The 27,942-nt window shown below is 43.1% G+C and overlaps 1 protein-coding gene and 1 long non-coding RNA gene across 15 annotated transcripts in view; one reads left to right on the forward strand and one right to left on the reverse strand.

Moving 5' to 3' along the window:
* NRG3 (neuregulin 3) overlaps positions 1-10,212 on the reverse strand; it is a 1,011,269-nt gene extending 1,001,057 nt beyond the window's left edge. For 9 of the 14 annotated variants that reach the window (XM_070265734.1, XM_070265759.1, XM_070265717.1 and 6 more), the window contains exon 1: positions 9,235-10,212. In XM_070265734.1, coding sequence (XP_070121835.1) covers positions 9,235-10,078 — 844 coding nt within the window. In that variant the 5' untranslated portion in view covers positions 10,079-10,212. The remainder of the gene's footprint in view (positions 1-9,234) is intronic. The other 5 variants (XM_070265725.1, XM_070265711.1, XM_070265751.1 and 2 more) reach the window with 2 other exon arrangements.
* The window catches only part of LOC138923907 (uncharacterized), an 87,396-nt gene continuing 68,715 nt past the window's right edge, over positions 9,262-27,942 (forward strand). The window contains exons 1-2 of the long non-coding RNA XR_011438226.1: positions 9,262-9,367; positions 17,325-17,448. This is a non-coding gene — a long non-coding RNA (uncharacterized lncRNA). The remainder of the gene's footprint in view (positions 9,368-17,324; positions 17,449-27,942) is intronic.

Below are 27,942 nucleotides of genomic sequence, written 5' to 3' on the forward strand. Positions count from 1 at the left end.
GATTTTTTTAAGTGACTTATCCTTATGGAATATATCCGAAGTAATCAACTTTACTCTAATAGAAATTACAATTAATTCATTGGTTGTGTACTATCTAAATACGCTACTTAATTATAGTAACAAGAACAACCAGCACAAACAGGTTTAGGAGCTAATACAACTAATAGTCGGTAAACACACCTCTCATTTGGTGAAGGGAGAAGCACCATCAACTGTAACTGTCCAGCATGGAGGGGGCATTTGTCAGCTTTTTAGCACAAAAGGAGAGATTCTCACACTGAAAAGTCAGTTAAGTAGAATTCAGCCAAGACAGTGTTTAATAAAAACATTTCTGCACCCCAGTTTCACTTTCTCCTTCCTAGGGTCTCTAGACTTTGCCATGAGGCTGCAAAAAACTTTTGTTTAACAATAGACATGGGTAAGCAACCTCACTACTCTTCTTTACGAGTCTAGCTGTCATTCTTAGTCTACAGGATTCATTCAGAGTCTCACAGGGTTTGGGCAACGCAGATCCCCTGATACTGCAGTGTTCCTATCCTTCAGTATGGCTATTCAAACACTCTACAACCCAGTCTTAGTCTCTGACCTATTTCCCTTTTCTTTCTGTGGGTCTGCAAAAGTAGAAATCCCAATCACCTTTCACTTTAAAGAGCAGAATATTTTTGTCTTAGGGACCCTTGCTACAAAGAACTGTCAAAGGAATAAGCAATGATTGGGTCTGGTTTGGGATATCCTTGGCAGAGTACCGGGATCTCACCAATATTCCTCTTCCTAGGACTGCTGGCTGCTCAGCAGTGGGTACCTTGTAGTGTGGTTCCAAGAGGGAATTCAGATGCTCTGCAGGAGACATTGCATATGGCGCAACACCCATCATTTACTTGGTAGGGCTGCTATTTTAGCGTCCGTAGAACTGCAAGGCTATCACTCCAATATTCCCTGACACACTTCCATCGGCCAGTGTGAGCAGACAATGCAGTAACTACCGTAATCAAAAGCAAGTCTGGAACGGGCAGAGAGGACAATTTTGGCTGGATTTTAGGAAGGAGAGAAATAAAGTCTGTAACTGTCTCCTGTCATTGTTCTATTGAATCACCTACAAGCAGGCACAGGAGAAAAGAGAGAGATAAGAAGATCAAGGAAAAGAGTTTAGAGGAATACATTCTTTCTCATTTGTTGCAACATCTAAATTTCTCCTTAAACTGCAAATCAGGGCAATTTCTCCAGTTAAGAAGTCACCCTTTACCATATCAAAGAATAGGTACAGGAAAGATGTTCCATTCATGGCGTTTATAATGGTGAGTGCCACAGTGTATGAGCTTAAGGCTTGAAAGAGGCAATGCACACAGATATGCTGACACTGTATCAATGGGTTGGGATGTGGGGTAGGGGGAGATCACCTGTAAAATGATCTTCCCGTCTTCCTGATCGTGAAAACTAAGCCACTTATACATGTCCTGGACAAAGTAAGGAACCAGTCCAAGCCAGCTCCATTACCTGCATGACCAGGATATTCATACCTAGGCTGCACGCCTAGATGATTGTCCTTGTTTCGGTAAACAAAGACGACAAAATATGTAAACTGCTGGCCTGCTGGACCACACTAAAAACCCCACAAAAAGCAGCAATAGTGGTTGTTATGACCTAAATTCTCAAGCCCCTTTCAAGACAGACATTCTGCGAAGGATTCATCCACATTTCTAAAAGTAAAATTCAAGGCACAGAAATCAATAGAATCTGATCCCCAAATGATGATGAAGGTGTGATTTTCTCTTACTAAACTTTTTACTCCCTGGCAATTCACAGGAAGATGATGCCAAGGGCCACATGCAGATAAGGGAGAGGTACTTTAAGAGGTGGGCTGATACGTTCAAGAATTCTTATCAGTGTTTAGCATAAAGAGTCTATTCTCATAACCTTGGCCTAATGCATTAATGCTAAAATAGTTGCAGAGACCCAGCTGATCCTCTTTTTTAAATACTCTTACAGCCTATATAGCATCCATGATGCACACTATCACTTCCAGAAAAAGGCCTCAAAGACAAAATCTTATCACTGGAAGCTGCTAAACTTCTATTATTAAACTTAATTCTGAATTCAGTTTGCAGGCTTGTTTCAGACCAGCCTCTTTTCATGCCTTGGAATGGCAATCTATGATTTATATACAATCACCAACCTGTCTTGAAAAATAAAGGCTCATAGCAAAAAAAAAGTAATACTCCGAAATGTAATTCAGGGTGAAGTTTCCAACCAACACAGACTTGAAGCAAGATGTTTTCAAAATGCTAATATTAGAGTTCCCCAAAGTGCAAAGGCAGACATCCAAATGAGCTCTCGGATGGATGTGAGCATCCTGTTAACACCCTGGAACCTAATTCACAGGAACTCCTAAGTTAATAGGGGAAGAGAGTGTAATACAGACAGGGCCTATTTAAGACCCCATAACAATAAGATGGTGTGGGACGGAACAAAAGGGAGCCCTGGGGCATCCTTTGTTTCATCAAGAATCTTCAGATTTCCAGATAAGTCAACAATCTCATTCATTTATCCCAAAATTTCAGTTCCTCTCTTTGAGAAACATATGTCCAAAACAGGCTTTAAAAAACATCTACCCAACAAAGGATGAGAAATGGTGAGCTCCAGTTTGTGACTAGACTTCCAAGGTGATTTGAGGTGATTTCCAGAATCCATGGCACCGCGCGTGCCGGGGTATCAGAGAGGAATACGGGAGAGATTCAAGGGCAAAGAGAACAGTAATTTCTCACTGTGATGAAAGATCCCTCAAGCTGGGGAGCAAACTATCTCCAACACTTGAACTGAATTCAACGGCCTGATGTGTTCTCGGATGAAAATACCTAGTCCATCCACTTCCAATCTCTCTTGACACAAAAACAGTAGACGGTTTTGCAGCTTATAAGCTCTTTTACAAGTGGCATCCAAGGCAGGTTATTGTCATCACCCTGATTATCCCAGGGGGGGAAGTTAAAGGGCTAAGAGAGTAACCGGTTCCTAGCTGACTCACATTTTCAAGACTGTGACCTGCCAGAGAGTCACTCTCTTGACCTAGCTCCCCCACTTAGCCGGCTCACAGCCACCACTCCTCCAGTGGGATGGACACTGATGGGCCCACCACACAATGGAAAGGTCACAGCCACCAGGCCAAGCCCAAGGAAGCATGCACACCCCTGCAACCACCTGTTAGGCTGTGTGCTCACCAGCATTCAGTCAGGGCAACAAATCTGTTCATGCCAGTTGTTCTGATCATAATTATGTAATTTACTTAAGTTTTATGTAAGCCAATGCTACAGGATTGTGAAAATGAAAGATAATTGCAATTTCTATTAAAACTTAGTTGAATGTTTTGAAGAAACTCCAAATGGTGAGTTGCTTTAAAAAAAAATGAATAAAATTACTTGAAATATACGGGCAAGAAAACTGTAAAAGATTCCCAAGGCAGGGGCTCTATTACTATCTGTGAGGAATCTGGGTTCGATTCCTTCTGCAGTGTCTTTAAAGAAGAAACAGGTAGAGGTGTGGCTTACAAAAAAAAAGAAAAAGATGCTAAGCTCAAACTAGCAGAAACGTATTCAAGAAAAAGCCTTGGCTCTAGGTCAATATCTGGGAGAATGAATACTGTATAGATTTTAAGTTTTACTTTAATTTCCTGCATTTTAAATCATTATTTTTATAGACCTTTTAAGTTAACCAATGAACTACCAGCATTGCAATGCTTCAAATCGATGTTTAATAAACATTCATTCAAATGAATTAAGAAATCGAAACACGACATGTATTATGAAAACAATATAATTATATGAATGGATATAATAGCCCATGTTCAAGTGTACAATTGTTTTGTGGCATCAGATAATAAGTGCTGTCAAAATTAGCATGATTTGTATACCAATCTACTTGGGACAATAAATGGCCATTAATCACCCACCAAGTTTTTGAAATCCTTAAAAAGTTTTTAAATTTAAAAACTAAAAAGATAAAGCACCAAGACAGTTTTATAAGTCAACTGCCTAAAGGGGTGGAATTTTTTTTCTTAACTTTTGACATCAACTTAAATAGTCTAACATATCTTACCAAAAGGGTTGATTTTTAAAACAACTTGAAACGACATGGGGGTATTAAGAATATCTAAGAAAATTTCTTTTAATGACCACTGCTTATGCTAAAAAATGAAGGGCTAAAAAAAAAAACATCAAAAGTCTGGAAGGAGGCTTCAGACAGAGTCATAGTTCAATTCCATAAAAGACGAGTTAACGGAGGAGAGCCTTGGGTCCTCAATGACAGACTAGGGAAAATGGAAACCAACTAGACACGTGTCCTCAGCCTTTCTTTAATAATTGCATGAATGGGATCTTTAGGAACATTTCCATCCTGATATTCCACAGCTTTCAATTAAGACTTTCCCTCCCTCCTGCCTTCTCTATGTACACAGCTCTGTAGGAAACTCTTTCCCGGGTGTAGACAAGTAAAGATTCTAGGTGCTCAAAATGTCTCAGTGGTATTTGTCAACGCAGTGCCAGCTCGCTGCCCCACCCAACACAGAAGTCTGAAGATAAAAACAGACTCAAAGGGAGAAAAATGAATCTCAGTTCTCTTCACCGGCAATTCAAATGCCTTTTGCAGACTTAGATTTATGGCTCTTCCCTTGCTCCTACATATGTCAGGGCTAGCTTTCATGTTCCATTTCCGATAGTCCAGACAGAATATTGAGATATGTTTGGCACTGGATACGAGAGGTTATGCGGAAAGATTTCTACCAAAGAAGCAAGTTGAAAATCAGCCTCCTTCTCATTGGTATGTAGGAAAGTGTGCCAGAGGAAGAGAGCTCTTGTCCTCGGCAGACTAGACCTGCCTTGGGGGAGAGCGCTGATTTCAAACTCCATGCCAGCGCTGGAGCTCATGGCCCAAGCTGGATGCAGAAAAGTTGGTTTCTCTAGTAACAGAAGTTGCCACAAACCAGCTTTTTTTAGGTTGGTTGGTTGCTTGCTTTTCTTTCTGACAAGCTTATGGATCAACACTGTGTGTTCCAAAAGGCTATCCGAGATTCAGCACAAATACAAAAGTGGCTGGATTCACAAATCAAACCCGCGAAAAGGACCCCGTCAGCACCAGCAGTGCCAAGCTCTTCTGTCAGTCATGGGGAGCTGAGGAGGGAGGCTGGACCCACATGTCTTAACGCACTGGGACCAAACGAAAAAGGGCCCTAAAAGAGACTTACCAAAACTATGCCCACCCCTGCCCCCAGCCTTTTCTGGTGAGGACCACAAAGCACGAGGTAAGTGTCCAAAAGGCAAAATGTACAGTATAACTGATTAAGGCAGAAAAGTATCATAACCCTGCATGAAGGCCAAAGGAAATGAGAACATACTCAGGTTGCAGCAAGTGCTCATTAAAAGCTCTCAACTGGATTCCATGAGGAATAACGACCTGGAGCTCTGAACCTTCTCACTCTGGCTACCACCCATGACTGGGCTCAGTACCTTCTTTGTTGGAATTCCTTTGAAGCCCTTGATTCACGTAAACAGAAGACGATGTTTAGGAGTAACTTTATTTAAACAATTTAGATCTGAGGCTGTTGATAAAGCAATCAAGAGTACTCTCATTCAAAGACTAAAGATTTTTTTTAAAAAAGATAGGAAAATAGTGTTATCAATGGTTGTCTTCAAAATTACAACAGGTATGACTACGTAAAGTTTTACTTAGATTTATAGTATTAAAATTACCCACACCATGTTTAAACATCAATGATACACTGTACATTTATTTCTTCACTAAACACACTATTCGAGATTTTGTGATCTTATTCAGTGGAATTAACTATATACCTTCCGAATCTGACCCAAAGAATAACCCATTAAAAGTGGCTCTTTGTCTTTAGCTAGTGGATCTGGTCTTCCATCTCTTAAACAGTGCTTTCTGCTGAGTAAAATGACCATCCATATTTGCATGGACCACATTCTACAAATAGGTTTCAAATCTGTAAACACAATTCAATGTAAAAGGCTGTGTGTACACTGGTCAACATGACTGTTCCATCTACTATCTATAGCCAACCTCCCTGTGGCTTGAAAAATCTGTAAAGGAGCCTACACTTTCAGATGCAAAATGCATCAAAGATGTTTTGGGGAAGATAATCTCCCAGTGGCACTATTTCTCAGATATTTGTAAAGCATCTGAAAGAAAGGCCAGTCGTGGGCAGCTAACTGGGAACCCAAGGGAGGCCAGGACCATAGAAGAAAGTTTTGCTCCAGCCCATGGTCCACAGGCTAGAGGATGAGAACAGTCAACTTCCAAGCCCTTCTTCTCCCTCTGCCTTTCAAGCTCAATCTTCCTTTGTCTCTGATCCTACAGAAAATTAGCAACAGTCTCTTCTAAACTGGGCCTTCCCCATAGCAAAAATAGCTCTTGCTTGAAAAATCCTATTACCCATTAGCAAATGTGTTTATTCTAGACTGAACCAGGCTCTTCCGCTCCAAAGAGCTGTGCTGCATTTACAGTCAGGATCCTTCTGACTAACCCAAGGCTCACAACACACAAAGACATTTATTCTCTAAGCCTTGAGATGCTCCATTCAGGAGCAAAGACCCTGCATGAAAGAATTTGCGAGGTACTCTTGAAAAAACAGTATCATCCTTAGCTGTCCTCAGGTGCTACAACACAGTCCATGATTTTCATTAAAAAGAAAGAAAGAAAGAAATCTACTGAAGTCTGGGGGTAGGAGCTAGGAAAAAGGGGAATTTCTTGGGAACTTTAGAGGTATAAGTGAAACAAGTGAAAAACATAAATGCCAGATATTCAGGCCATTCTTCAGTCCACACAGTAACAGTGCTGATAATCTCTCAAATAAAATCTTTATTTCCTTTTATTAGTCATCCTGCAATCTTGGACAAAATAAAATAATTAAACTATCCTTTTCCTTTAAATTACCATACAATCTACCTATCTAAACTCTTCTTTTATGGAAACTACATAATCTTCCTTTCATTAAAATTTTCCTTATAGATATATGCAAACCAGGTCAGTTTCTGCTGGATTTGCATACTCGCCTTTCATCCCTTAATTCAATTCCTTGTTAAAGGTTTAAGAAAGAACAAGGGCTGGACCCCAGATACACATAAAACAAATACCGCTCATAAGTCTATGTGAACACTGACACCATTTACGGATCCCCCCCCTTTTCCTCGGGGCTGAGTGCCCTGTCAATAATCATTATTTATTAAACTGGCTGCCATTCCCTTCTACACAATGTAGGAAGAAGGGAGCATGGAAGGATAGAAATAATTACCTTGAGCTTTTCTTTAAAGATCTCTGGAATGCAATGCAAGGAAATCAATTGAGAAAGAACATGACACACCCCGCTCCATGTTCAAGCCCCCCCCCCCCCAACAGGCATACAAGGTTGGGAAGTACACCTACACTCCATTATTCATATCAAATGTATCAAAAGAAGAGAGAAAAAATCTGAGGTCTTCAAAACAGACACACATGTATTTACAACCCATTGAACATGTTCACACTTACACTTGCAAAGCCTTGATCCCTCCCCAAAACTAAAGGTAGATCTGTGGAGAGAAGGCTCTAAACATCTCCTGAGACATGTGCTCTCAAAAACGACTGCTTTAGCCAAAGCAGCAAGTTCTGGCTTGACTGCCATTCTGGCTTGTGGCAGATCCCCCTTTCTTCTCTTCTCCCCATCTCCCAATTTATCTTCTAGCCTATTCTTTTCCAAAGCAGAGTAAGAGCATAAGGAATTTCCCTCTTGGACCCTACCCACAAATACACTAAATCTTTTTAAAAAAAAGTTTCAAGGGTTAAATAACACCCAGAGGAAGACCACAGGTCAGGGAAATGAAAAATCACCAATAACGGAAAGCAACCGAAGCATTCTACCGGAGAGTCAGTGATGGGCGCCCCTCCTCTCCCCTCAGATGTCATGGCTCAAAACAGAAATACAACATAAAGACAGCAGGACCAGACAGGTTGTGGTGAACAGCCTTGCAAAGAACTTGAACTGACAGGCTGGGGGTTTGTCCTAAATAACCTTCACAGGTTGCACAAACTGTTCCCATATCCACATCAACAGCCAGATTAAGAAGCTTCCTAAGATTTCCTTAGAATAAGAACAAGGTGGCGGGTGGGGTCAGGGGTCAATTAGCCATCTAAAACATTGATGAAAATATACACCTCATATGCAAAGAAATAGAAAGCTGTCATGCTGGGTAAACTGGCCCGTTGTGGCACCAATTGAGCCAAGGCTGAAAACGCTACATTTGGAAGAGGGACCTGTTTCAAAAGGGCTACATGGTCTTCTCGAGAGCAAGGAACTCTGCCCCATTCTGCCTCTGTTTTTCAGGCACAGAGGGAGGGGAGATGAGGTTCACACCCCACCTTTGGGAAAGGAACAAAAGCAAACGCTTGGCAGAGCTGAAAAAACTCCGCCTCCGTCAGGACCCTGGGGGTGGCAGCTCTGTAGGGCTGCCTTCCTATCTTCTAGTTAACTCACTCTGGCGGCCACGGAATCCATTTCTACACCTTGGAATGGCCACGGGCAGGCTGGGGGGTGACCAGGTTAGCCCTTCGCCCTGGATGGGCCTTCTTTCCCTACCTCCCCGAATGGCTTCTAATTAACCCTTCCTGCTCCCAGCCTGGGTCAGGGCTGCTGGAAGTGTCCACAGCTCCACTGGACCACATATCTATCAAATCATCACACACCCCCGACCCACCCCCACAGGGACATAACTTCCGTTTGTGGTTTATCGTTGGTCAATTTGCGCGTGCTTTCCTTTCTCTCCTTCCTACGGGCGGGCGGGGAAAAGGCTCAGGGCTTTTGGGAAGGCCCTCCCCCCTCCCTCCCCAGCTCTCCACAGGAGCCAGAGCCTGGAGCTCGCCAGCAGGTCTGCAGTGAGGAGGGACGCGCTCGCGTTAACCCTTTGAAGCGAGTCAGATCCGTTCTCATCTGGGACCCACTGAAGTAGGGCCTGTGGGGCCTGACAAATGTCTCTCCGCTTCCTACCGCCCCCACCCCACAGGCGGACCCACAACAGGCCGGCACCTTCTCCCTCCCTGGTGGCCAGTTTTCAACTCACTCTGTGCTCCGAACCTGGAATGGGGTGGGGGGGTGGGGTGGGGATGCCAGGAGACGGGCGGCGAGAAGAAAAGACAGCAGAAGGGCAGAAAGGAAACTCAGTAGGAAATCAGAGTTCAGACACAGGGTTTACTTACGAAATTTGGGGCTGGTGCTAGTTTCTGGCGTGGCGGCGGTGGTGGGAGCGGAGGAGGAAGACGAGGAGGAGGAAGAAGAGGAGGCAGCATCCTGAAAGGGAGACAGGGTCCAGGAAGGAGTCGAGTCGTGAAGGTAGGAGGAGGTAGCGTATGCCGCAGTGGGCCAGGAGGGGATGGCCTGGGTGCTCGGGGTTCCTGGCGCCGGGGGTCGGGAGCCCGGAGCGCTGCTACTGAAAAAAGGGGCCGTGGTGGACAGGGCCGTCGGGGGGGCCGCAGTGTTCCGTGCCGTGGTGGAGCGCGGGCTGGCCCGGATGGGCACCCGGTGCCCGGGGAAGCGAGTGGGCGCCCGCGTGATGGTGGTCAGGCGGGTGCTGATCCGGTTGGGCGTCCTGGAAGAGGCGGCGCCGCCGGCCGAGGGGGTGGCGGGGGCCGCGGTGGACGTGGTGGTGGTGGTGGTGGTGGTCTCCATGGCCTTGGGGAAGGAGCTGGGCTTGGAGAGGAAGAAGGGGTCCTGGCCCATCCCCTTGGAGTCCACCAGGTCGGTGGGCACGTACTCCTTGACGGAGCCCACCACGATCCATTTGAGCAGCATGAGGCTGAGCCCCAGGCCGACGAAGCCGATGAACAGAGGCACCACGCACAGCCACGTCTGCTGCCGGTTCCACACGATGCAGTCGCTACAGCGTAACTCCCGGGGGGGCTCGGCCGCCCCTTCGCCGCCGCCGTCCGGGCCCCCGCCCGCCGCCGCCGCCGCTGCCGCCGCCGCCGCGGTGCCCTCCTCGGCCGGGGCGGCGGCGGCCGGGGCGGCTCCAGGGGGCGCGGCGGCGGCCGCCCCTTCGCTCATCCTAGGCGCCGGTCTTCACCCGCGCCCCCCCGAGGGCCGCGCAGAGGCATGGGGCCGCTCGGGCTCCGGCGGCGGCGGGCTCGGGCGCAGGCACGGCCGCGGCGGCCGCATGCAAATCGGCTCCCTGCCCCCACGCCCCTCCCCCCGAGAGGCGGGCGGCGGGCGGGGAGCGGGAACGGGGGAGGGGACGGCCGGGGAGGGGGCGCGAGGAGCGCGCGAGGGGCGAGCCGGCCGCCCGCCGGCCGCTCAGGGCGCGGCGGGGCGCGGGTGCTGCCCGCCGAGCGGCCTGCTGCGCGCCGGGGCCCCGCGCCTGCTGCTGCTGCCCGCCGCCTGCGTGCGCCCTGGGCGCGCCGGCATCGTCGGGGCGCCGCGCCCGCCCGCTCCCGGGGCGCCCGCCGCCGGGCCTCGCGCCGCCTTCAGGGACCGGGGCGGCCGGCCGCGGGGCGCCGGGCTCCCGACAGCCGCATTCCGACACAGCGCTCGGCCCGGCGCGCCGCGCTCCTCGGCGGCGGCTCCGCGCGCCCGGGCGCCGGGTGCACCTGTTCTTCAGCCGGCCCGCAGCCAACCCTCGGCCGGCAGCCCCGCTGGGAGACCAATCCGAGCGCGGCGCGGCCGGCGGGCCGACCGACTCCCTCGCGCCGCCGCCGCCACCCGCGAGTCCCGCTCCGGCGAGCTGCGCGCCGCCACCGCCGGCCCGGCCGGGGACGCACGGAGCTGGGCAGCTGGTGCCGGCCGGCCCGCTGCGGAGGGATGCCCAACCGCCGCAGAGGATGCGAAATCGCTCCTGCGCGCCTCGCCGCTCACGCCTGGGGAGGTGAAGCGGGGACCGCGGCGGGGATGCCGGGCGACGCGCCCTCGGCCGGAGGCGGCTGCAGGCGGGCGCTGGCGGCCGCGCGGGTGCGGGGTGTGCGGAGCCGCGGCGGACGGGCTGGGCTGGAGGCGGAGCGGCGCCTCCGCCCAACTCCTAATGGTGGGTGCCTGATGCGCGCAAGATAAATAAATGGTCCAGCGGCCCCCACTTGGATGTGTGTGGCAAAAGCAGCTGCCGACCGATTGGGAGCCAGTCTCCGGTGTGGCTCCAGTGGGGTCAGAGACTGACGCGGCGGAGCGAGGGGGCGGGGGTGTGGGAGGGTGTTTCTGCGCCGCCCCCCCCCCCCCCCAGCTCTCCGCCTGACAGCGGGGGCTGCCTGATGGAGGGCCCCCTTTCCTTCCGACTTCCCGGAGAGATGCTTGTGCTGCAGATGACCTTTGTGCGATTAGACCTGGCAGATAACGCACAGGCCGATTCACGAGAATTTGCCTTTAAAAAGAAAGTATCGTCTTTAAATGGAGATGTACGCACGGGTACACACGTCACAAGGCAAATGATTGTGAGAGGTAAAATTTAAACCGATTTGGGTTGGTATCCAAAATTCTGTTGCCGGTTTCTTCCCTTGGGCGGAGAGGTAGCTGTGTACCTATACCTTAGGAGCAGTGTGGGACCTTCATGGAGGAGTGGGGGACAGGGCGAGGAAGGAGGGGTGGGGTGAAGAGCCAGCATGAGCCTGGTTTATGCTGATGGTGCAAAAGCTCGCTTGTCAACTCTCCCCAGATTTCCTGGTCTAAAGTGGAAACCGGAAAGATGTTTGTATTTACAAGCTCCAAGAAGGAGAGGTTGAGCATGGCAGCCTCCCACACACCTCACAGCGCTGTGCGATTGGCGCGGATGGTGGAACCAGCGTTGTCTTTCTTGTTCAGTAACAGCCTCCCCAAAGACGAAGTTTTCAAGGTTTCCATCTTATTCACAGGTGGAGAGCAGAACGGTACACTGAAAAGACGCAGAGAGCAGAGGATGCCTTGGAACAGGAAGCCCCAGGGATCTGGTACCTACCAGAGTCTTTTGCACAGACGCGCTTAATAAATTATCTTTGATGTTAGTAATGTGGCTGTCACCTCTTTCCGCTATAACATTGTGACTTTCCCCATAGGAAAGCTTTTGGTTTTTAGTTTCACAGAACATGCTCTAATCCAGAAGTACTGAATTATGGTTCCAAAATTGCAAGTGGAAAAAAAATACCACAAAGCCTTGAATCTGTATTTGGTTGGCTTTCCAATGCAAAGCCCAGTCCTTTTAAGTAAAAAGCGACCCAGTGTCTACCTTGTGTGGGTGCTGGGTGGTCACTGGCCAGCGGTTCCTGGATAGCAAGTAAAAATTAGCTTGCATGCAAAACATTGTGAAATTATGGCAGGTGCTGCTGTCAGCTATATGAGACCGAAAATTTTCCAAAACACTTCCAGTTTATGGCCGCCCCTTATTCCTGTGGCCTCTCCCTTCTTTGCCTGTTGAAGTCAATCCAGGGCACGACAAGGGGTGCTCTAATGCTGCAGCTGGGCAAATGGTCCCTTGACACTGCAGTCACGCAGCATCCACCCCGTGTTGTCTCAGTGCTCCCCAGTGCCTCCCTCATCCACCTCTCAATGTTCCTCACACTTCTCATTCCACATGGCTTGAACAACTTATTCATGGTTTCCTGTTGAGCTCATTTTCTCCCAGAGCCCAAGCCAATGCACTTGACTACCCTTTAGCTGCACTCTCAGTGAACATCATCACTAATGGGGAAAAAAAAGAACCCATTGCTTTGATAGCCTTGTACTGGGGAGCGGGTTGTAGCAGCCTATCCAAGGAAGTTTGGCTGCTGCAACCGTCATTAACATGCCGTTCTACTGTGAGGCTCCCTGGGAGCAGGTGGTAACACTGGAACTGGAACTGGGATGTGGCTGGAGGGTAGCTGAGTCTAGGACGGGTGGTGGACACTCACTGCCAGTGAGCAGCCAGTCCCACGGTAAGAAGCAGTCTCAGTCTGCTGACTCAGAGCTCCCCGGAGCCCACTGCTGGAGAAAGAAATTCACAGTCCGACTCTGAAGACAAGGATTCAAGTTTGAGCTCTGCCCCCTATAAGCAAGAAAGTCACGCTGGGCCTCCATTTTCTCATCTGTGAAGTGAAACTGTGATACCTACATTCTACGTTATTATATGAAACTGCATAGCTAAATGGACTGTTTGCCTATGGCAGGCACCTTTTAAGCATCATTATCAGATACCTTCCGGTAGAGAGGGGTGTGCATTTTTCTAACAAACAAGCATGACGTAACTCAGGCTCTCCTGAGCTCCATATCTGCCTGAATATAATCACCTTCCGGATGTCTCCTGTGTGATTCACTGACACATTAGACTCAGAATGTCTAACCATGGCTTAAAGTTTCCCCACAAACCAGCATTTCTGTGGAACTCAGTTTTTTTCCCTTCTGGGAGTCCAAGTGCCCTCTCTTGACTTCTCACTTCTCATACCCCCAGTTCAATTAGTCATCGTTAATGATACACTATGACTGTCCTGGGTTCCCTCTGCCGTAAATTCTTTTGGCAAAGGCCCATCCTTAGAACCACAAGGCTGGAAGTGAACTTGGTGGCCAAATACCTCCCACGTATCCTCCCCCAAAAATGTTCCAGCCCGACAGTCATCTGGATCCAGCTGGACCTCTAGAGAAGGACCACTTCCTAGAGAAGACAGTACACATAATTAGGAAATTCTTTGTGTTGAGCCAAAAATCTACCTTCCCATACTTTCACCTTTTCTTCTAAGCTCATTAATTATATAAACTTCTCATGAACTAGGTGCCAGGCATGGAGGATACACCAGAAAACAAAACAGAGTTCCCTACGTTCATGGAATTTCCATTATGGTGGGAGAGATTGACAATAAACAAACAAAATAGATAATTATACAATCTGTCAGAAAATGAGAAGTGCTGTTTTAGACCTTGATGGTGTGATTGCACAAGACATCTTTTCTTCAGTTCCATTATCCCCAATCTGCTTATCCTCCTCACAGGCCATGAGGACTTGACACTCCTGGGAGTACCAGGCGTCTCTTTATCAGCGGTGGGTTCCCTGGATAAATGTGGTTACTACAGAAGCCAGTCTGGCCTGCAGAATCCCAACATTCTTCACAAAGTCCACTGGAATCCTGTGTAGGCAATCCGGTATCTCAAAACATTTCACAGATAAACACTTTACAAAGAGTTAATGAGGTTAATCCTCTTCCCATGATTGCACAGTATTATAATGACACACATTTCATGGTAAATTATGGCAAATCATGGCAGCCTTTTTAAAAGAGAAACAGATTGTTTTCTTCATAGGTCTCACCAAGTAACCTTATTTATTTCTTGCCAGCACTTTATGTCTTATATATAGGACCCACCCAAAATGTACTGGAAAAATCCCCAGGTGAATCTGCCTGTTCACAACATCTTGACTCCAAGGATTTGTGCATTATATCCCAAAGTCATAAATCAAACAAACACTAAAATTTATAAATTCTACAGAGCAAAATGCACAAAGTGGAAAGGTGAAGAATTCCAGTTGTAACTATGTCCTAGTCACAAAAGAGAATTTTAACCAGGTCTGGACAAAGTGTGTTGAACGTCCCCTCGTTGCACTCTCATAAGTAAGAAATAGTGAATGCTGTGTAACAGGATGTGAAATTAGAACTTTTGAATGAGGCACTGAGACAAAATAGATGTGCAATTTCAGTGGGAGTTGCCAGAAGACAATGCCAAAAATTCAAAATATGTTAACTAAGAACTAGGTAGATGGCACAACACACTGGAGACCAAGGGAGGGATTTTTGTGAAGAGGATTTCTTTGACAGAATCTGTGCTCTGAGTTCGAAAGGGGAGGAACACAAGTACAGATCCTTTTTATGCCAAGTATTGTGAGAGGGGCCTCAAAGGAGCATCCTCGAGAGCTGGACACAGAACCCCTAGTGTTTGGTTGGGCCTCATTGGGTCAGGATAGATGCACAAGCCTCAAGAATCTCAAGTCAAAGAGATGGTTAAAGTGGTCTGTGGCAGCAGAGGGCACTTCAAGCATCTGCCATGTCAAGAAGGCATGAAGCCCCCCCATAGCAGTAAGAGTCCAGTCGGGATGTACGGTGAGTGTAGAGAAGTGGAAGTAAAAGATGAGCTGGAAACTCAGTGTCGAAGGATCTGAGTGTCATAGTGCGATATCTATGTGACATATATATCTATATATTTCTACATTGAATTCAAACTGCCTGCACGTTAGGGTACCAACATGGGTACTTTATTTTTGGCACTCAAAGTTCCATTAATGTTTGTCTTATCTAGATTTTGGTCTGTTTGTCAATAATTTTGCCCTTTTATCCCTGACATCTTTCCTCAACGGATGTATTTTTCTTGGGTCACTTCCTATACAACTCTGTTCTCTTGGAATTATTTTATTGGATCTGAAACTGGAAGACTGGTAGATGAAAGTTTTCCTTGACAATTCGTTGATCAAGCAACCACAGAGGACCCAGTGCTTTGGGGTCCAAGAGAGTGTCTTCTCAGCATGGTCAGAAACAAGGACTGTGGGGTCACGTTCTCTTTCCCTCCCCAGACTGTGAACAGGATTCCACCTGGCAATTCACAAGCTTCTCACCACTCCCAGATCAGACCAAGTATGGGGGAAGCTACAAGTGTAGAAGGGAGGCAGTGTAGAAAACCAGCTCCCTGAAACACTTTCTCATAACTGACAAGAAACATTTTCGTGTCAAACTCCGTCATTCCTAAGAAAGGCAGCTTAATACGGCTGCATTCAGAGAGAGTTCATGTGAGTTCATGTTTGCACAAGTAACGCTGTGGCTTCATCTCACCTGTGTTTTCCAGAAATCTACATTCTGCTTCGTTAGATTTTGGGATGAAAGTTTCATAACACTCTATAGGGAGAAAATCAGATAATTTCTCATGATTCTTCCCTGGTTTACTTTATGTCTGTGCCATAGGGACCACCTGCTGAGCTGTTCAGAGAAACCTGAGGATGGACAGCCTTGGCACCAACCACTGAGCCCTATGCTCACAGTAGCTGATGTCTCCAACATGGCCTAACTTCTGTCTTTATTTAACAGAATATTAAAAGTGTGGATTCAGAGTTATTTTCTCCTCACAATCTCTTCTGAGGATCTCTGGAAGTCTATGAAGGTTTTCAGGTGCTGGCCAATCTAGCTCTTATTTTCTGTAGCAGATCCAGACATTCATTCTTGACGTGGATCCGTCATCAGCAGAGGAGAGAGTAGACATTTTGGCATCAGACACACTTGAATCCCAATTCCAGCCGGTAGCTGTGCATTTGAAAAATGTCACATGTGATGTGCCTAGTGCTGTGGTTGGCACGTGGTAGGCAGCTCAGAAATAGTAGAAAGTAGTCTTATTTAATGAAAATGCAAGTTGCCCCCACAGAGCGATATCTAAGGAGCCCGCCTCTTCCAACAGGTTTTGCAGAAGGCATTTACAGAAGCTTGGTACTGCGTTGTTGCCATTAACAAGATGGATCGTGGTGGGCTGTGTAAGCCTCAGAAACAGTGAAGAGGCACTGACCTCTTAGCCCCAGGTGATAAATGGACATTTATTCCCTCCACTGTGTGCCCCTCCAGCACACTCACATACACACACACACACACTGCATGACCCTACCATAGGAAACCCACAAAACTACCAAGGAATAAATATTAATAGCTCATAGCAGATTTGACCCATCTGTTTTATCTCCGAGGGAGGATATCTCAAGAGGACAAAACTTGCTTGGTGCCTATAAATTGAGAAAGAAGGAAAGAAAACACTACCTAGTTTATTTAGGAAAATTATCAACTAAAACCAAAAAGGCTAAACAGTGCTCACCCCCTGTGAAATGATATTCCAAAGGGTTTTGAAGACTTATAAAATCTGTTCTTTATCCTACCTTTGAGACTTGACCAGTTGGTGGAGAACAATTTCGTATTTTAAACAAAGAGCTCAACAAAGGTAGAAGTGTGTGTTTATACGTGTACGTGACTTTGCCTGTGTGCAGTGCTGAAGCCGAATGTGGACAAAGGGAAAAAAGATTATTCAAGGACTACTTGGTGATGAACTTATCAACTGGCTCCAGAGTTTTGGTTGGAATTAACTGAAGACAGATGTAGTTTTGTTCAGCCTCGCTGATGCAAACTGAAAAAGAGAACAAGTAAGGAAACTGATTTTATTCAGGCAATTGCAATAGGAAGAGGACCCCAGCTCCGAAGTTCAGGATGTCTCAGCACGGTGGTTTTGCTTTGACTTGCCTAGGGAGGAACGAAGAGTGACTTAGAGGTGGGGTTGTTTTGCAATTAGATGGAGTCTCAGTCAGTTAGCTGCATAGGAAATGTTTATCTCTGTGTCTGTCTCGTTTCAGGGGGACAGACCTAATCTTCGCTAATCATCCATGAGATAAAGAACAAGGAGTTGGAAGGTCTAAGTCCACCGTTTACAGCACGATCAGGAAAAAGGAGAGAAGTCTATGTTTGGTCTCATCACAGGTAAATAGGAGGGTCATCTGTGAGTCTTATGGAAGTCATGAAAAAGCGTTTACCAGGAGTCTTATCTAAGTCATATTGGGAAGAGTGGCTCCAGGTGGTAACCTGTTTCCTGGAACGTGAAAGGGTGGAGGGATGTTTGAAAACCAAAGTAGTGGGGAGAGTTTTCTCAACCACAGTTGTTTTCCAGCAGTGCAGGACTCAAGAGAAGTTCAACATTGATACTGATGTGAATTTATAGCTCTCACTTTAGCATTTTAAGAATGTGTGCTAATAATTATTAGTTAGAATAAGAGCGGTAATATGTCTATACATTTATGCCTCCTTTTTACTTGGGAATTCTGGGTGAAATTATCCCCCAAACATCAGTATCTGTGAAAATCAGTGACAAGCATAGGAATTCCATAGGGATGAGGCAAAAAGTGTATGTGAATTTCCAAATTTGACAAAACATTCTTCATATCTAGTTAGCTTAATAGTTTGAGGATATTTTAGAATTTAAAAGCCATAAAATTATATCACAGTAAATCCTTTAAAACCATGGATATGATCCTATATAATTTATAAAGCACACAAACCATATCAAGGCTTTTCTTGTCTTTCCTGGGAGTTTGGCTAAAATATATTTATTTTTTTCAGTTCAAGATTTCTGAAATCATTGTTTTTAATCATTTTTGGGATGTAAGAATCTGGGAATGTCTTCTTTTGACTATAGACTTCTTGGGACATTTGACTGACATATTTGACCAATAATCGCATTTGTGTATGCTTGTGCTTGGGGTGTGTATGCGCATGAGTGTGAGTGTGTATGTAAAGAAGCGAGGGAGGGTATATGGGAGAAGGTTTTGTATTAAGTATCTAGGGAATAAGGAGGAATAGGTATGGGATTATATATATGAATGGAGAAAACTATATACTGAACAGTGATGATTGGATTCCAAGCCCAAGTGAGAGACAGAACATGAAAACAGATAACTCTCTGGGCTCATTTGCCCAAAGGAATTTCTCAGAGTTGGGAAAGCCAAAGTTGACCTGCTCAAACATCAACCAGGCCAACTGGCTTCCATCACACTTTGGGAGGAGAGCCAACTTCCCTTCGGACGCAGACAAGAGTTGTTTAGAATGGTAGCCAATTGCAGTACTGATGGTCACTTTCACGAATCACTCTCCACCAAGGATGGACTACGAAGATCTACCCATCTCTGACCTCCCCTGAATTACTGTAAGTAGAAACAATTTAAAGTTTCTACTATATTGGATAAGATTAAAGACCAGAGTGACACTATTTATGGTTAATGGTTTAAATATTGAAGAAAACGTTGGGCCAAAAACTCAGAATCATCACTTTGGGGATGACATAAAGGTAAAAATAATCTCTTTGGGAAGTATTGAATTAGCGAGGAAGTATTACCCTGGTGAGAAGACCTACAAGAAATGTTGGCAAAGTCTTGCCTTAAGGCAGATTTGCAAATAATTATGCACTATTTGCCACCCCACATACAGCCCTGCCTGTGGTCTTGTCTTTCTCTGAAAGTTCTAAAAAAGTAAACTCACAATTAGCATTCCCAGTGATTCTCTACGGCAAACACTGACTTCTCTGGATAACTGACTGAGCAGCAAGGTCACGCTTAAGCAAAGCGTGATTAGCTTTCAAAATTTGAACCCAAAGGCATCCTTCCCTTCTCTGATCACTGAGGTCTTAAATATATATCTTTAAGCAAGAGGAGAGAACCCTGGTCTAACCTCCAGAAATTCCATCTAGACTTGAAGAACAACAGAAAATCCCTGATGTCCTATATGGGATTCTACAAGAAGAGCCCAGAAAGATTTAGAAGTTACATCAAAACTTTAGTGAATGTTGAAAGTTGTAGCAATCTACATGTGTGTTGAAGGATGGCGCTGGAGGGAACTACACCTCTTTTGCAAAAAAAAAAAATGTTCAAGCAGTCTTTCCTGGAAGCCATATTCCAGTGACCCTTTGAAGTCACCAGGCACATTTAGGATTTCATCATTCCACAAGGCCAATAGATAAAAAGTGACACCTTTCATCTTTAAAGCTTTCCGACTGACTTGCATCATTCAAATTCTCCAAGCACTGCACTTTTGCTGGGGAAAAATGGTCATTTCTCCTTTCTTTCTTTCTTTTTTTAATTTAAAATTTGTGTGTGTGTGTGTGTGTGTGAGAAGATGGAACATTGTGGGCTCTTTCCCTCTTTGATCTCTAGGCATAGTGTCGGAAGTGTCATCCTGGAGAAACAGAACTCTGCACATCAAAGTTGGTCCATCACATTGTGCTTTCAAAGAAATCTCTCACTGAGCTGCAAATACTTTGGTTAAGCTAAGCTTGGGGTCACATATCATTTCTGAAACCACAGCTATCAAATACTTGATGGATTTAGAATGTATGTGTCCAGAAATCAATAGGTACAGGATACTGTGATGAGTAAATTCTGGATTCTTTGATATGATTAAGGATATGGGCGGTGGAGAAGGCACTGAATAAATAGTTATGAAACCTAGGCTTGAATCCCTACTACTCATTTTAGGACACTCTGGATCTCAGTTATGTTGTGCATAAAATGTGGGAAACACTGCCTCACTCCAGGATCATTAGGATGTTAAAAATGGAAAACAAATGTGAATATATTTTGCAAATTTTAAAAAACACTTGTGCATCTATTTAAAAGCACTCAATTACTATCAATTATTGTGATCAATTTCTAATTGTAACTTTATTTTGGATGATAGGGAGGGTATGTGACTCTCACTATTATTTTTTTAAAAAATCTCAAACTGAAATGTAAAAAAATATATTTCACTATTTTAATCACATGTGTCAGGCTTCCTTCTTTTGTTCTGTCTGGGAACCTCTCTCCTACCAGCAGACAAGTCCTCTCCAGTGCGTACATACCAGGGGCAGGGGCTAGGCCATTCCTTGCAAACTGCTGCCTTGGGAAAGTTTATAACCTAGAGGAAGTGCTGTCTTCACTGTCACTCTTTGCCCTGACACTGGGGTGGAAATGAGAAGACTGAGTTGTGTCCTACCTTTGTCTTAGGTTGCCCCAAATACTTTTCTTTCAGATCTTTTGTATCATCCTTTCTATTCCTTTCAGTGCTGCTGGGACCAGGAATTTTAAGAACACGTCTTTTGTAGCCATGTTTTCTGTCTTTTCTGTTAGTGTTGGTGGCTGGGTCAACTAGAGCGAAATAATGAAATCTAAAGGAATAAATGGGTCTTGCGCAAACAGCTTGCTTATCAACTAAGGGATACTTATGGATACAGGCAAGGATTTATCCCGTATATCTAAGTATCTAATTTATTTTGGTAAAGAAAAATATTAAAAGTAATATCAGAAAAATGATGGAGTAAGGACCTCTGAAAATTCTATTCTCTATTAAAAAAATCAGAAAATGGGAAAAAATGTGGCTCAGCTTTTTTAGAACTCTGGAAACTAATCAGAGCAGCAATCTAGAAAGCGTTTATTTTTTAAAAAATAGCTGACTCCTGGTAAGAACAGCAAGTTTGTCCTAGTTCCGTTTTTCTATATCTCTCTCCACAGTAGCCTTGAAAACCAATAGCTGGCAAGGACAGTGAAAACCAGCAGACTGGAGGGGGCAGAATGGAGCTGGAGCTCTTTGAAAGCCTTATTCCCAGAGAATTGTCATTATTTGCCCCATTGGGTGGTTCCCTGTAAGAACCAATTGCAAGGCTGACTTGACTTGACATGACTCAGGGCTCATGCAGTATGAAAAGCCTTTTCCAGGGGAATTTGTTTGAAAAGCTTAGAGGCAATGGTTTAACTTTGTGGCTGTCTGAAGCTGTAGGTACCAGTTGGGACAAACACTACACTGAGCAAAGAGCTTAAAAAGAAAAGCTGGGAATCGATGTCCATAGGGGCTTTGTAAGACCTCAACATATTTCTCAGAATATAGAAGACTGTGCACACGCAAAGGGCTGTGTACATCCTCAGGGAGGACCTGACAAGGCTCCAAGTGTTCACCTCTGGCTGACCTTGACTCTCTGGATCAGCAGGAAGTGAAGGTGAAGGCAGAGTTGAAAACTGCCAGGGCACTGAAGGCATGTCTCAACACACAGAGCTCTTGGCAAAGACTGGAGACTTGCTGGCTTCAGATGTTTAAGGAAATCTCTGTCAAATCATGAACTAACCCTAAGCTGGCTGAACAAAAACTTCGGTGACCACATATGATATTACAGAATTAGTTCATAAAGACATTGAGCAAACAAAACAACTATTACAAATAGCAATAACAACAAGCCATGGGGAGCGGGAATCTGATTTCCAGAATTGTTACGTTATGTTACATAAAATGCCAGATTTCAACCAAAAATTATGAGATATGCATGGAAACCAAGTATGACCCTTACACAAGAGAAAAAGCAATCAAAATAAACTGTGCCTTAGGAGGGCCAGGTGTTGGACTTACTGGACAAAGACTTTAAATGAGCTGTTTTAAATGTGTTCAAAGACGTAAAGAAAATCATGTTTCTAAAACTAAAATAAAGTTTTAGAATTGTATCTTACCAAATAGAGAATATCAGTAAAGAAGTATAAATGATAAAAAGGAACCAAATAAAAATGTGTTGAAAAGTACAAAAATTGGAATAAAAATTTCTCTAGAGGGGCTCAATAGCAGATTTGAGCTGGTGGAAGAATAAAATTAGCAAGCTTGAAGATAGATCAATTGAAAATGTTGCATTTTAGAAACAGGGAAAAATAAAAGAAGACAAATTAACAGAGCCTCAGAGACCCATGGGACAACACTGAGCATGCCCAATAAGCATAATGAGATTCCCAGAAGGAGAAGAAAAAGATGAAGAGGCAGAAAGAATATTTGAAGGAATAAAGGGCATAAACTTCCTAAATTTGATGAAAAAATATTAATCTACAAGTCCAAGATACTCAACAAGCTACAAATAGGATAAACTCATAGAGATCCACAACTAGATGCCTCATAATCAATCTGTCAAAAGACAATGACAAAGACAGGATCTTGCAAGCAGTGAAGGAGAAGTGAGCCTCAAGTCCCAGCAAGCCTCAGTAAGATTAACAGCTCATTTCTCATCAGAGACCATCAGGGTCAGGAGGCACTGGGATATCACATTCAAAGAACTGAAAGAAAAAGACTGTCAATCAAGTACTCTAGGTGCAGCAAAACTACCTTCAAAAATGAAGGAGAAATTAAGACATTCCTAGATTAAAAAAAAAAAACAAACAGAATTTGTTGCTTGTATGCCTTCCCTCTAAGAAATACTAAAAGGAGTCCTTCTGCTTAAAGTCAAAGGACACTAGAACATAACATGAATGCACATGAATAAAAAGCACCAGTAAAGCTAACTACACAGGTAAATAGGAAAGGCAACATAAATGTACTTTTTGTTTATAATTCTTTTTTCTTCTATATTATTTTACAAAACTACGGTAGTCCCCCCTTATCTACCATTTCACTTTCCACAGTTTCAGTTACCCACGGTCAACCACAGTCTGACAATATTAAATGGAGAGTTCCAGGAATAAATAATTCATAAATTTTAAATTGCTTGCCATTCTGAGTAGCATGATGAAATCTCACACCATCCAGCTTCATCCCGCCCAGGATGTGAATCATCCTTTTGTCCAGCAGATCTGCACTGCATGTGCTACCCACCAGGTAGTCACCTAGTAGCTGTCTTGGTTACCAGGCCAACTGTCAAGGTATTGCAGGGCTTGTGTTCAAGTAATCATTATTTTACTTAATGATGGTCCTGAAGCCCAAGAGTAGTGATGCTGGCAAATTGCATATGCCAAAGAGAAGCCATAAAGGGCTTCCTTTAAGTGAAAAGGTGAAAGTTCTTGACTTAATATGGAAAGAAAAAAAGTTATATGCTGAAGCTGCTAAGTTTTATGGTAAGAATGAGTGTTCTATCTGTGAAACTGAAGAAGAAAAAAGAAGTTCGTGCTGGTTTTACTGTTGTACTTCAGAATGCAAAAGTTATGGCCACAGCATGTGATGAGGGCTTATTACAGGTAAAAATATAGGATATGTAGGGTTCAGTACTATCTACAGTTTCAGGCATCTACTGGGGGTCTTGAAATATATCCCTTACAGATAAGGAGGGACTACTATATATACAGCAATAATTCTAAATTTTATTGATGGGCATACAGTGTATAAAGACATCGTTTAAAAGACAATAACAGCATAAAGGAGTGGGGCAGGAACAGAACTATATGGAAGCAAAGTTTTTTATACTGTTGAAAATATGTTGCTATTAATAAGAACAAGATTGTTAAAAATAAGATGTTAGTTGTAATCTCCAGGGCAACCTTTAAGAATACTACTAAAAATATATATAATAAAATGAACAACAAACTAATTAAAGTGGTACACTGAAAGATATCTATTTGACACAAAAGAAGACGGTGATGGATAAAGAGAGGAACAAAAATGACAGACTACGTATAGAAGACAAATAGCAATATGGCAGATGCAAATCCCAGCTCGTCAGTAATAATATTAAATGTAAGCGGATTAATCACTCCAATTAAAAGGCAGAAATTGGCATAATGGATACAAAAATGATCCAATTATATGCTATGTATAAGCAACAGGTTAGATTCAAAGGCACAAGTAGGTTGAAAGTAAAGGAATGGCAAAAAATATACAATGCAAACTGAAAGAGACCTGGAGTAACTATACTAATAGAGACAAAATAGATTGTAAGATCAAAATTGTTACTATGAAAAGGATATTTTAAAATAACAAAAGGACCAGGCCAGCCCTGGTTGCCTCGTGGTTAAGTTTGGCATGTTCCGCTTTGACAGCCCTGGTTTGATTCCCAGGCACAGACCTACAGCACTCGTCTGTCAGTGGCCATGCTGTGGTGGCAACCCACACACAAAAAGAGGAAGATTTGCAACAGATGTTAGCTCAGAGTGAATCTTCCTTGCAAAACAAAAGGACCAACCCATCAAGAAGTTATGACAATTATTCACCTAACAACAGAATTCCCAAAATAAATTTATAAAAACCAATCAGAATTGAAGAGAGGACTAGACAATTGAACAATAATCATTGAAGACTACAACACTCCAATTTCAATAATGGATAGAGCAACTAGACAGAAGTCAATAAGGAAATATAAGACTTGAACAGCAATAAAGCCAACTAGACCTAACAGATATGTGTAGAACACTCTATCCAATGATAAAATACGTATTCTTCTCAAGCGCATGTGAAACATTCTCTGGAATAGATCATATGTTAGGCCATAAAACAAGTGTGAATACATTTAAAAAGATTGAATCATTCAAAGTATTTTCTCCAACCAAAATGGAATTAAATTAGAAATCAACAACAAAAGGAAACTTAAAAAATTAAAAAAACATATGGAAATTAAACAACATACTCCTAAATAACCAACAGATTAAAAAATGAATCACACAGAAATTAGAAAATATCTTGAGATTAACAAGAAAGAAAACACAGAACACCAAAATTTATGTGATTCAGCTAAAGCAATTTTTAGAGAAAAATCTGTAGCTGCAAATGCCTATATTAAAATAGAAATTCTCAAATGAATAATCTAGCCTTCCATCTTAAAACACTGAAAAAACAAGAACCCAATGGAAGCAGAAAGAAGGAAATAATAAGATTGGAGAAGAAAGAAATGAAATAGAAAATAAGAAAAACAATAGAGAAAATCAGTGAAGCAAAAGTTGCTTCTTTGAAAAAATCGACATGATTGACCAACATTTAGTCTGATAAAGACAGAGAGAGGACTCAGCTTACTAAGTTCATGAAAGAAGGAACTTTACTACCACATATGTAAATACTAGAAGGGAATGCTATGAACAACCGGATGCCAACAAATTAGACCATCTAGATGAAATGAATGCAGTCAATAAATACACAACTGCTGAAACTGACTTTAGGAAAAAGAGAAAAGTTGAATAGACCTAAAGCAAATAAAGAGACTCAATTAGAAATATAAAAATTTCCCACAAAGTAAACCCCAGGACTAGATGGCTTCTCTGATGCATTCTACATGTTTCCTAACAAACTAGGAATAGAAGAGAAATTTCTCTTCCTGATAAAGAACATCTATGAGAAACCCACAGCAGACCTCATGTTTGATGGTGAAAGGCTTAAATCTTTCCTCTGAAAGTCAGGAGTAAGACAAGAATGTCTGCTCTCGCCACTTCTATTCAACACTGTACTAAATGTTCTAGGCAGGGCAGTTAGGCAAGAAAAGGAAATAAAGGGTATCCAGGTTGGTAACGAGGGGTAAAATGAATGCTGTTTACTGCTGACATGATCGTGCATATAGAAAATCCTACGGAACCCAGAAAAACAACAAGAATTAGAGCAAATAAACAACTTTAGCAGGTTGCAGGATATGAAATCAAAATATAAAAATCAATTTTATTTCCTCATACTTGCAATGAAAATTCTGAAAATGTTATCAGGAAAAAGTTCCATTCAAAATAGCATCAAAAATAAAAGATTTAGGGGGGCCGGCCCTGTGGCATAGTGGTTAAGTTCATGTAATCCGCTACTGTGGCCCGAGATTTGCAGGTTCAGATCCCAGGCACAGACCTACACACTGCTTATCAAGCCATGCTGTGGCATCAGCCCATATACAAGTAGAGGAAGATTGGTACAGATGTTAGTTCGGTGACAATCTCCCTCAAGCAAAACAAGGAAGATTGGCAACAGATGTTACAAGGGCCAATCTTCCTCACCAAAAAACATATATATATATGTATAGGAAGGAATTTTACATAAGAAGGATAAGAGTAGTCTACTAAAAACTACAGAATCATTGAAAGAAATTGAAGTCATCCTTTGCTGATGGGTTGAAAAAAATAATATTGTTTAGATGGCAAATTGATCTACAGATTCAATGAAATTCCTATCAGAAGCCCAGCTGGCATTTTTTGGAAAGTGACAAGCTGATCCTAAAATTCATTTAGAAATTCAAGGCATATCTAATAGGCAAAACAATCTTGAGAAAGAAGAACAAACTTGGAAGACTCACACTTCCTGGTTTCCAAACTTACTACAAAGTTACATTAATCATGACTTCCGTTAGTGGCACAATGCTATACATGGAGATCAAGGAAATACAATTGAGAGTCCAGAAATATATCCAAAATTTGTGACAACTGACTTTCTACAAGGATGCCAAGATGATTCCATGGGATGAGAATAGTCTTCTCAACAAACCGTGCTAGGAAAGCTGGATAACCATATGCAAAAGAATGAAATGGACCAATTCATTCCATCATATATAAAAAGTAACTCAAAATGGATCAAGGACTTGAGTTTAAGAGCTAAAACTACTAAACTCTTTAAGAAAACATATGTGTAAACCTTGATTACCTTGGATTAAGCAATACTTTCTTTGATGTCGTAACACAAGCACAAGCAACCAAAGAAAAAGCACAGAAATTGCGCCTCACCATAATTTAAAAATTTTGTTTTCAGTCATACTATCAAGAAACTAAAAAACTCATAGAATGGCAAAAAAATATTTGAAAATCATATATCTAATAAGGGTCTAGTATTTAGAATATATAAAGAACTCTTACAACAAAACAATAAAAAACAAATACATCCATAAAATGAGTGAAGATTTTTAATAGACATTCTCAAAATAAATAAATAAATAAATAAATATAACTGGCCAAGAAGCACATGAAAAGATGCTAAATGGTCATTAGAGAAATGCAAATCATGGGCGCAATGAAATACCATTTTACACCTACTAGGTTGGCTAATTTTTTTTAAGGACAATAAATGTTGGCAAGGATTTGCAAAAACTGGAACCCTCATAATGGGAATGTTAAATACTGCAGCTGCTTTGGAAAAAAGTTTGACATTTCCTCAAAAGTTAAACATGGAGTTATCTTATGACCTAGCAGTTCTATTCGTAAGTATACACCCAAGAGAAATGAAAACACGTCTACACAAAAACTTGTACATAGATGCTCATCACAGCATTATTAATAATGGCCAAAAAGTGGAAATAACCCAAATATTCATTACTGATGAGCACACAAACAAAATATGGGATATCCACACCATGAAACATTATTCAGCCATAAAAAGGAATGAAATAATGATATATGTTGCATTATAGATGAACTTTGAAAATATCATCCTAAGTGAAAGAAGCCAGACTTAAAAGATTATGTATTATTTGATTCCATTTATATGAAATGTTCAGAACAGGCAAGTCCATAGAGATAGAATGTAGGTTAGTGTTTGCTCAGGACGAAAGGAGGAACGTGGACTGACTGCTAATGGTACGGTGTTTCTTTTTGGGGTAACAAAAATATTCTGAAGTTTCATATTATTGATGGCTGCACAATCTTATGAATATACAAAAAATCACTGAATTGTTATGGAGTGTGAATTATATCTCAAAAAATAAGAGGAATATTATAACGTCAAATATTCTTAACTGAATTTATTTGTTTGAACAAATAGGAA

Source organism: Equus caballus, chromosome 1 (genome assembly GCF_041296265.1).
Source record: "Equus caballus isolate H_3958 breed thoroughbred chromosome 1, TB-T2T, whole genome shotgun sequence".
Taxonomy (NCBI): domain Eukaryota; kingdom Metazoa; phylum Chordata; class Mammalia; order Perissodactyla; family Equidae; genus Equus; species Equus caballus.